The sequence below is a fragment of the Myripristis murdjan genome, chromosome 19 (genome assembly GCF_902150065.1).
Source record: "Myripristis murdjan chromosome 19, fMyrMur1.1, whole genome shotgun sequence".
In the NCBI taxonomy this organism is placed as follows: domain Eukaryota; kingdom Metazoa; phylum Chordata; class Actinopteri; order Holocentriformes; family Holocentridae; genus Myripristis; species Myripristis murdjan.
In genome coordinates, this window is record NC_043998.1 from 25,990,467 (window position 1) to 26,000,971 (window position 10,505).

Below are 10,505 nucleotides of genomic sequence, written 5' to 3' on the forward strand. Positions count from 1 at the left end.
AAGATTCTCATGAGCATCTGGACTTTAAAGAGACAGAGTGTGAAGCTCTGACACAAATGTCCGCCATCCTGATGGAAATGCATGTGGTGCGCATGTACACGTGCATAAATGTGCGGCGAATTTAAGGTTCCCAATTTGGAAAATATCGAATCTTAAGAAACTTGCTTGTTTGAAAATATCTTATCAAAGAAAGTCAGGCAGAGATATTCTGATATTTAGTTACGCCCACATCACTCAGCCCTAATTATGTTTCCTGAGCAGGCCAGCTTGGAAAAAGCATGAAGCAGTCAAGCATCTTTGCATGTCATTGGTCCATGTTTAAAAGATCAATTACAAAGGTAAACATGTTAAAAGTGTTCAGAGTGTTTGCCAAGTTTTTGACTCAAAGTCCCAGCAGGGCCTTTGAGTAGAGAACTTTGCGTCACACTGGCAGGAAGTCAGAATTTCCTCACAGCTTTTCCAAAAACTGTCCGCTTTGTCGAGGCTACCAAAAGCTGCATGCTGTGTGCAAAACAAAGCTGTGCATGTGTGTTACGGCCTTCGTGCTTAATGCTGTGCAAGAAAAACATACTTTTGCTGGTAATGTGACCACAGCAGTGGACCAGCTGCACGTGGCGGCCATCTTCCTGTCAAACGTCCTTTAATAAACGAGTCCACCACGTTCGCCCATGACAATAATTCAGTATTAATTTACTCCTTTCCTGTCGTATCATGTGATGCTATTAGATGGTACCATTAGCTGGGAAGCGGTTGAATGCTAATGTTAGCTGTCGTAGTGAACAGGTGATCAAATCTGTTGTTTTACCTTGAAATGTCCCTCTGGATTTTCACCCTCCATCGTCTTTTCAGTTGTTTGTCAGCCAGGAGGCGGTGAAACCACACGTTATAAAAAACAGAGGCTGACAGGAAGATGGCCGCCGTGTGGATCCGACCGTTTGCTTAAGTTTCTGCTTCCCCACTGAACACAATGGAGAGGCATCTCATTCGAAAACATTAGCAGCTTGAACAACTGTGCAGCCTGCAGGACGCTAATGTTGTCACGTATGGGCCGTCTCCATTGGGAGCTAACGCTGGCTAACGTGTGTGTGTGTGTGTGTGTGTGTGTGTGGTTTGCAGAGTATTTCCCAAACATATGAAGCCTATCTCAGGCTCCAAATTAGCGTGTTAGCGGCGAGCGGAGCGTTCGGCAGCATCTGGAGGCCCTGAGGCGACACATTACATTTAGAAATATGAAAAAACAAAACGGCTTCATTTTTAGAGTCCAGATGAGAGCTGAAGGTCATGAGTTAGCAACAAATCTGCTGCATCACACTGGTTGTCAAAGCGGGGTTCACTTCCCCCTTGTGGTACGTTGGAGCACTGCACGAGATACATGAGATTTAAAAAAAAAAGATAATAATTAAAAATATCAGTCATGCATAATTACTAAAATAGTCTATGCTATAATAAGTTAAGACTCTTGATGTCTTTCAGAAATGTGAGAAATTTGCAAGGTGTGACCTAAAAATTTAAAGAAATTAAATTAGTTAAAAATAAAAAATAAAATAAAAATTTTAAAGAAAACTATCAGAAAATTACCAAAGCACTGTTAGAAAATTTATTCCTGGGAAAACACAAACTACATTCATAACTCCTATTATTCTATATTTAAAATTGCATCATAAGACAAATTACCACAAAATTAAGTGGAAAAAACTTGCAGAAAAAATTGCAAATAAATAAATAAACCAGTAAAACCGTTTTGTTCACAGGGTTAAATAAAACCTTTCAAAATAAAATAAAAGCCTGGGTTTCAGAGGGTTATTGCAGATTACTTCAAGTGGAAACAATCTGAGGAATGTTTTTGTTTGCATCTTTTATTAATACATGACCTCTGTTGACCTCAGACCCTCAATTTCTTTCAAAAACTTGAGAATTTAGGAAGACATGTCGAAAAAACAAGTCAGGCATTAAACTGTCAGCAAATTAAACAAAAAGAAAATAGTACAAAAAGGGGGAAAGAATAGCGAGTAAATTTTAATTATGTATTTAAAATCCAATTATAATAAGAATCACCACAAAATTGGATAAACAACCCAAAAAGACTAAATAAAAGCCTTGGTTTCAGGGGGTTAATGCAGATTACTTCAAGTGGAAGTAATCTGGAATATTTTGGTTCAGATTTTTTGTTAATTAATGAGCCGGGTTGCATCACATGACCCAACAAAAAGTAAAATGAGTTTAAATAAATAAGTGGTGCTTTGTGACTTCCATCATTGCTGCCGACCGCTCAGCGACTTGTGAAGGCTGAATTATGCTTCAGCGTTAGAAGAGCGTACGGGGGTTGTGCGAAGCACGCATTTCCTACGCAGCGTGTGTGTGTCCAACATACCTCTGCGAAACACACTGAGCAATTCTCCTCCCACCAACGTCGCTGCTCTTCTGTACGTCTTTGTAATGGCGAGAGGACGAGTCGTATAGGTGCGGGTACTTGCGCACCTCCTCGGCCAGGCGTTCTTCCGCGAGATCCAGCACTCTCCAAAGTTTTCGAACACAACCGACGAGTCGAGACACAACAGTTGTTTTAAAAACGGCGCTGCCGGCCGGCACAACAACTGGATGTGATGCCGGTTGCAACGAAATGCCAGAAATGATGTACTTCGGCGGACCAATCACAGCTCTTGTGGGGCTGCGGAGGGTCCGCGTAGTTACAATTTTTGGGAGGCGCGCGGCAAGGCTCTGCGGCGGTCGCACAACCCCCGTAAGCTTCGCACAACCTCCGTACGCTCCTCCTACGCGGAAGCATAATTCAGCCTTGACTCGACATTTAAAAGTGTTTTTTGAAAAAAGAGGCCAGCAGCGCCCCCTGGTGGATGCACACAATCATTCGGCTGCATCACCTGGACTCTGTGAACCACCTGCACACCTGCAGGGCTGGGCTTCTGCTTGGCTGCTGTGGTGTCGGAGAGAGCGTCATGTCACGTCGCGTGGCGTCAGACTTCACGTCACAGTTTAACAGGTTAAAGTTTCCTGCCTCACCAGCGAACACGACTCGCCTCTTACCTAAAACCTCTGGGAAAAAAACAAACAAACTGCAGCTCGTCCAGAATCTGAACTGAATCAGAAATTGGATCACATCCCACTGTCAAGACGCTGTGTCCTTTATCTTTTCCTTGTTGATGAAGCTGGAAATGAGATTTTCTTTCATTTTCTGTCCCAGCCAGATCCCTGCGACAGCCGATCAGTGTCGCTGCTAGGAGAAAAAAATGTACAGAGCCGAGGATGGGGGCTGATATTCTAAGAAAAAAAAAATCAGAACCTCTGAGATTAAAGTCAAATTTAAAGGCAAATTTATGAGAAAAAAAACTTTATTATTCTCTGAGCTTTAAGTGGTAAATTTCCGAGAAAAAAAATCACAGATTTATGAGAAAAAAATTCCAGAGATTATAGTCTCAAATTTGTGAGAAAAATCTTAGAAATTTCAGACGAGTTTTTTTCTCACAAATTTGTAACTTGATAATTTCAAAATTTTGAAGTTTTTCCTCATAAATGAGTGACGCCACATGGTTCCTTTACAGTAACAGAAAAAATATTTTTCAGAGTTTCTTTTTTTCATAAATTTTTGACTTTATGATCACAGAATTTTCAAGTTTTTTCCTCATAAATTTGTGAGTTTTTTCTTATTTATTTTCGAATTTAATCTCAGAAAGAGTTTTCTTCTTGGAGTATTAGACCCCCTCCTCGTCCTTATGTTTTTTTGTTTTTCGTGTCCTGCAGCGGCCCTGATTGGCCGCCGTACGAGGTGCGTTTGTTTTGTGGCGAGCAGGAAACGACAGACCTCCAGATGTTTGACGAAGCGCTCGCTCCGGCACAGACACAAAACAACTTCCTGATGAAATCTGACTGTTTCCTCTTTCACCTCCACCTGTCCTCCTCTGTTCATCACCACCCTCCACTCCACTTCTCCACCCGCCATCCATCCATCCATCCACTGCATCACCGCTCCATCCATCCCTCCCTCCCTCATTCACAACCATTTCTCTCTCCATCTCTCCATGCCTTCATCTGTCCAGGAGCGCGGCGACCACTCCTCCTCTTCCTCCCCATCATCCCACTCCACCTTCTACTACCCCCTTGACCAGGAACTACACTACCCACAATCCTCCAGCGCCACCTCAGCGGGCGCTCAGCCTCACCCTGGACACGCACCACCGGGACGACTTCCTGGGTCTGCTGCCCTGGAGGCTGAGCGCCGTCCCGTCGGTGATGATGCCCCTCCCTCCGGCGCGCTCCCGCCTGTCGCTGCAGGAGACCGTGCGCTCGTCAAAGTGACGGGTGGCCGCCAGGATGAGTCGCCATGGAAACGGCGCAGCGAGACCGCATGGCTGGGGCTGAGCAGCGGCGACGGCGGCGTGGAGCTGAGCGATGCGACAACTGAGGAATCTGACCTGCAGATCACACAGGTGTGAGGAGGACGACGACAATGATGATGATGATGATGATGATGTTGAGACATACACACACACACACACACATACACACACACACACACGCCTCCTGCTGTCCAAATGATCCTTCTGCAAGACTTTCCGGGACCATTTTAGTGTTTGTGTGTGTGTGTGTGTGTGTGTGTGTGAGACAGGACTTTCTCCTTCCTCCTGACTTTGCTGTTGAAAGTTCAAGGAGAAATCTAGAAATCTGCTGTTTCTCTCTTGTTAGTTTTTGTCTTTCTCCTCTCCGTGCTTTGCGGAGTCTGTTTCATTTCCTGGCGTTAGTAAAACTTTGGCTGCTGTTGGGCAGAAAACACACCACTGAGCCAAAAAACAAACAACAACAACCAAAATGTCCACCCAAACGTGTCCTCCCAACTTCTGTGTTCACTCAGTTTATTTCTCCAAACTGAAAACAGCTCTGTGTTCCCGCAGCATAAATAATAATTTCTGTGCCTCTGTTTAAAAAGCAGAATAATCTTCCTGTGTTTCATGGTTTTTGGGAAGAGAATATGAAAAAAAAATGAACTTGTGGCAACATGGGATCTCAGGAACACAGATGTATGACGGCATATCAGGGCCATTGTAGATTGTTGATTAAACTGGTAAATTTACAAGAAAAAACTCACAAACTTGGAAATTCAGATTGTAAAGTCATAAATTTGCCCGAAAACCCTCAGAAATTCACAGAGATTAAAGTCACAAAAAAAATCACAAACTTTCAGAGAATAATACTCAGAATTTTATTTCATTTTATTTTGTTTTATTGGTCAAAGAACATAGAACCAAGAACCGGATTCAGCAAAATGAAGCCTTGTAGTTCCTCGATCAATAAAAAAAAATAGTAAAAGAAAAAAAAAAAAAGTTTTTTCTCATAAATTTGTGACTTTATAATCAAAGAATTTTGGAGTTGGAGAATACAGAGATTTTTTATCAGAATATGACACCCCACCCCAGACAGCTCTGTAATTTTTTTTTTTTTTTTTTTTTTTTACCCTTAACCACGGCCCTGACACGCTGTCATACTGATCGACCCTGTGGACAAAAAACTTTTATGAAATCAGGTGTTTTAGCACTTTTGAAGGTCACTCAAAACTTTCCATAATAAAATAAAATTTAAAACAAAAACAAACAAAAAATAGAATGGCAGTTATGTGTTGTTGTTTTTTCTGAAAGCGGCAGCCAAAACGTCACAAACTGTAACAAAAAAATAAATAAATAAAAAAACCAAACAGTAACACTGGAAGCGTGGGACGGCGGGTGTCTGACGGGGCTAATCCGGCCTCGCCGTCTAATCTCTCCTGACAATCCCGCTCCGCGCTCTGCAGCCTGGAGGTCGACGACGTCCACATCCACGAGGGCTGCTGCGTTTCGAGAGCGACATGCGTTATCGCTATCATTATTACTTTCTTGTTTATTGTTGTTTTGACACTCCTTTTTTTTTTTTTTTTTTTTTTACTTAAGAGCCCACTGATGCTTCACTCGCAGCTCGTTCCTCCAGAATCAAATTTCCTTCCTGAATGCAACAATAAAAAAAAAAAAGAAAGGAAAAACTTCAGGGATGCCTGCTTATCTGCCGTTAGCAAACAACCAAACACGACGAAGAGATCCAGATCCTGCTCTGATTGTAGCTGTGATTAGTCGACTCAGGCCTACGGGTAAAAAAAAAAAAAACCAAATAAATAAATAAAACCTTTTCAAACTGAAATGCTCCCTCCTCCTCCTCCGCCAGGGAAAATAGTCCCCTGGGAAACGTTTTGCTTTCCACAGCCAATTATGAGCTGTGTGGTTTCTGAGTGTTGAGGACTTTGTTTGTGAAGTCTTCAGTAGGTTTGTAGTCTTTTGTTGACATATAAAATGTGGGGAAATTGTAGTAAATGCGTCAAACATTAAAAATCACTGGGATGGAGGTTTTAAAGGAAGAAGGTTTTTATTCTACCGGGGGCCGAGTGTGAAAAGTCTCCTGTCTCCAGATGTTGACGTATCTGTTTTTATGCAGCCTGTTTTGAACCTGTGCACGTGGAGACATGAAACCAAACTGATAGAAACATGCTATAGCTCAATATTTCTGAAGAGGTTGCTCTTTCTGTAGGAAGGTTTCTCAAACTGAGGCTCCGGACAACAAATGAACCACTCAGAACAGGACTACCTGCCCACCAGACCACAGCTCTTTTCTTATTCGTTTATTTAAAAGAATACTCCAAATCCACTTTCCCCGATTTCCCCAGACTGAGACTGGTCTCAGTCTTTACAAGAAAAAAGCTCACAAACTTGGAAATTCAGAGATTGTAAAGTCATACATTTGCAAGAAAAACCTCAGAAATTGTCAGAGATTAAAGTCATAAAAAACTCACAAACCTTCTGAGAATACACAGAAAAACAGTTTTTCTGGTACATAATTGTATTTCATTTTATTTCATTTTATTTTATTTTATTGGTCAGTGAACGTAGAACCAAGAACTGGATTCAGCAAAATGAAGCCATGTAGTTCCTCAATTAATAAAAAAATAGGTGGTTGGACACCAGCTCCACCTCTGGACGTCCAGTGGTTCACTTACTATGGGCAGCATTTCCTGTTAGCTTAGGATAAAGACTTGAAGTCTATGGGAGCTGGAAGGTTTATTTTTTCACTCTGACAGAGCCAGGCTAACAACTCCCATAGACTTCAAGTCTTTATGCTAAGCTAACAGGAGATGCCACCCACAGGAACTGATCCACTGAACGTCCAGAGGTGGAGATGGTGTCCAACATCTGGTCTCAGTCTGTCAGAAAAAGGGGATATTATCCCCAAACTGTTGCTGTATTCTGTTAAAACAGAAAACCAAGTCAACCACAGTGGCGGGTAAATGACAAAATTCACCAGCCGTTTCAGATTTCCAGATTTTAAACGCCGTTTGAGTCCCGAGCCGCAGGAAGTGAGGAAGCTCAGTGTGGCTGCGGGTGTTTGTTTTTTTTTTGTTTGTTTGTTTTGTTTGTTTGTTTGTTTGTTTGTTTGTTGTGCTCTTAGTTTTGATTCAGTGATGATTATTATTATCACAGTGACACAGGAATCTGAATATAATATATACTGTATGTTGTTTACCGACTTTTATAAAAACACACAGGCGTGCACGACTGCATGCACACACACACCCCCACCCCCCGTCCCAATGTGCCCCTGTGCAACATAAGCTGGTAAAGTGCCTGCATTGTTCTTTCTACAGAGATGATAAAAGACGACGAGGTGTTTTAGACCCTTTCTAGCGTGTGCTTGATGTTCTTCAGAGATCATGTGCATTATTTATTAAAGGAAATTTGGAAATAAAGTCCCGGGACTGGGCTCTCTTTTCCTGCTAACAGACATGTTTGATTCACAGGCTCAGTGGAGGGTCAAAGAAGTGAATTTACTTTATTTTACTTGATTATTTTGTCTTTGTTTGGAGCCTCCATGATGCTGAGAACGTTTCCTCACCTGCTCAGTCTCGCTTCAAACCCATCCATTACTTTACATTCAGCAAAACCTTCCACCAAAAAATTCCGGCGCAAAGCTGTTTCCCTTTTCACAGCAACAGCAGAAATTTCAAATTCTTGAAAATGTAAAAACAGCAAATGACCTGTGGCCTTTCAGCGATGGGACGGGCGGCCCACGAGACGCTGTCCGAAGACACGTTTTTCTGTTGTCATTTTGGTTGCCAAACACATTTAAAACCATAAAACAGCCTGAACAGTCAATTTATTTCTCTAAACGCCAACAATCCCAATTACATTACAATGCATACCAAATATAGTCAGAATTTTTATCACTTTCATGCGTCATTGTTTTTAAATTCATACCCAGTCACAGTCTCAAAGCTAATTGCTAACCTGTACCAGACTTAGAGATTACTGCAGGCCACAGTGTGTGACATGGATCGAATAAACCTGGATTAAAATACCAGGTTTGATGAATGTTGACTCTATGATGATCACGTGACTACACCCTATTGGCTATAATGCAAGTCAATATAGAGGAAAGTATCATCGGCATATCGTCATTCATCTGCAAAATCACACACCCCACACCAAAACCTAAAACGATGAGGGTCTGTCTCGTGCCAGGAAGCTTCACATCACCTTGACGCCGGGAGCCTTCCTCATTCCCTTTCGGCTAAATTTTTAAATTAATTAGTGAAGCCACCTTACAGCTGGCTGCAGTTACATTACTCCCCGACAGACGACCAGCAGGTTGGCGAGGCAGGTTTTGTTGTGGTATGATGAAGAAAAACGTTTCTGACAGTGAAAGGAAGCGTAACTGGGCTTAGTTCCCCACTGACAAATTCACATTAAAACATACAAGAACAGCAATACAATATACTCCAGAAACTACAACAATGTACACAAGAAAATACAACATGGCTGCAACGACAACATAATAAAACTAAACATGAAAAAGATTATTATTAACACAGAAAAAGACATATTTTCAAATGTACCGCCTTCACTAAGGATGTGGGCTCGACGTGAAGCCTGGAGTCAGACAGTGGCTGCTATTTTTTTTTTTTTTTATCTGATCAATAACCAAAACCATTCACTAGTATCAAAAGTACATTGATTGCCTAATGGATTACTTGATTTGTTTAATTAATATTTACTTTGATTAGTTTTGCCCTGCTTGATGACGCTCTGTCTCCTTGTTCCCTTGTTTCTGCTGTTGGATGATGTCGCCTTCGGTGCTCAGATTGAATTCATAAATAGCAAACAGAAAAAAACACACATCTCAAGTTTTGTATCTTTTAAAACTGATTTTAACTTTGTTTTACTCGTTGGTGAAGCTTTAAATGACGCAGCTCCTCCACACAGCAGAGATTTTCTTTCATGTTACGTTCCGTCCAGATTGCTGAGGTTCTCCACAGTTTATCTTCTATATGTTCCTTGTGTGTCCTGTAAAGCTGCGGTGAGGCTGCCGTCTGTTTTCATTCCCTGAACTGAGGAACTGGAAGGACGAGTTCGCTCTGTTTCAAAAAGGAAACCAAAGACCTTTTTAATCTGGCTTTTATTCTGAAGTAACATGGCAGCCTTAGTTTTTCAGTTTAATCACTGGTTTTCATGTTAATTTTTATTTTATTAACTTTTATTTCTTTTTTTAAAACATTTTATAGTTTTATTGTCATTTTTTTTGGTCTAGAATACTTTTTATTGTGATCTGTTTTTAATTTAAAATTTTATTTTATTTCTGTTAATCTGTTAATCTAAATTGAGCTAGGCAGACTCAAAGTGTCCCGTCAGGATTTATTTACAGTGTCCCAATAATTAGTGCTCAAGAAACAGCGGAAGAAATATACAAGGAAGTTCTTCCAGCAGGAATAACTCAGGAGAACATTTACACGCATGCACTCAGAGCGACACCACACCCTGCTTTTACCTCACACACACACACACACACACACACACACACACACACACACACACACACACAACTCGGTGGGGGAGCTCTTCACCCCAAAATGTTTTATTGTAATGACCCATCACCGACACATCTCAGCTCTACAGCAAAATGACGCACAGGCACTTCAGTGCAAATCGATGAATAACATTTCAGGAAAAACAGAACATTCACTGTGAGCTGGGTTCCCCTGTAGAAAGTGATACAGGTATTATAGAAGGTATGTGGAAATGCAGGGCGGCGTCCTCCCCGCCGTATTCCTGCAGCTCCGGTAAGACACGTATGAATCCGCAGTAAAATTTAAACTGTTGCAAACGCAGCTGATGTCTTATGAATCTGATGAAGTTCAAAGAAACCACAATCTGTGCTGTTTTCATCTCAGAGTGCGTGATAGATATGTAACCAAACATCACAAAATCACAAAAATTTTACTTGTATGCTTGTAGGGATACAAGTGTTTTAATGTGAAGGGGCATTTGGTGAAAAGCAAACCAACAGGATCTCAGTTTAGGAGAGACACACTTTTATTTTGAAGGGGCAGGTGGGTGAGAGAGGATGTTCAGATTTGTGAAGGTTTTACTGGTTGAAATTTTAATTGACAGCCACTGGAGCAGGATGATGTCACTGTTAAAGAC

The 10,505-nt window shown here is 41.4% G+C and overlaps 1 protein-coding gene across 4 annotated transcripts in view; it reads left to right on the forward strand.

Moving 5' to 3' along the window:
- The window catches only part of plekha1b (pleckstrin homology domain containing, family A (phosphoinositide binding specific) member 1b), a 50,704-nt gene that overhangs the window by 26,760 nt on the left and 13,439 nt on the right, over positions 1–10,505 (forward strand). For 2 of the 4 annotated variants that reach the window (XM_030077220.1, XM_030077221.1), the window contains exon 13: positions 4,053–4,396. In XM_030077220.1, coding sequence (XP_029933080.1) covers positions 4,053–4,311 — 259 coding nt within the window. In that variant the 3' untranslated portion in view covers positions 4,312–4,396. Of the gene's footprint in view, positions 1–4,052; positions 6,199–10,505 lie in introns of those variants that run through there. The other 2 variants (XR_003930050.1, XM_030077218.1) reach the window with 2 other exon arrangements.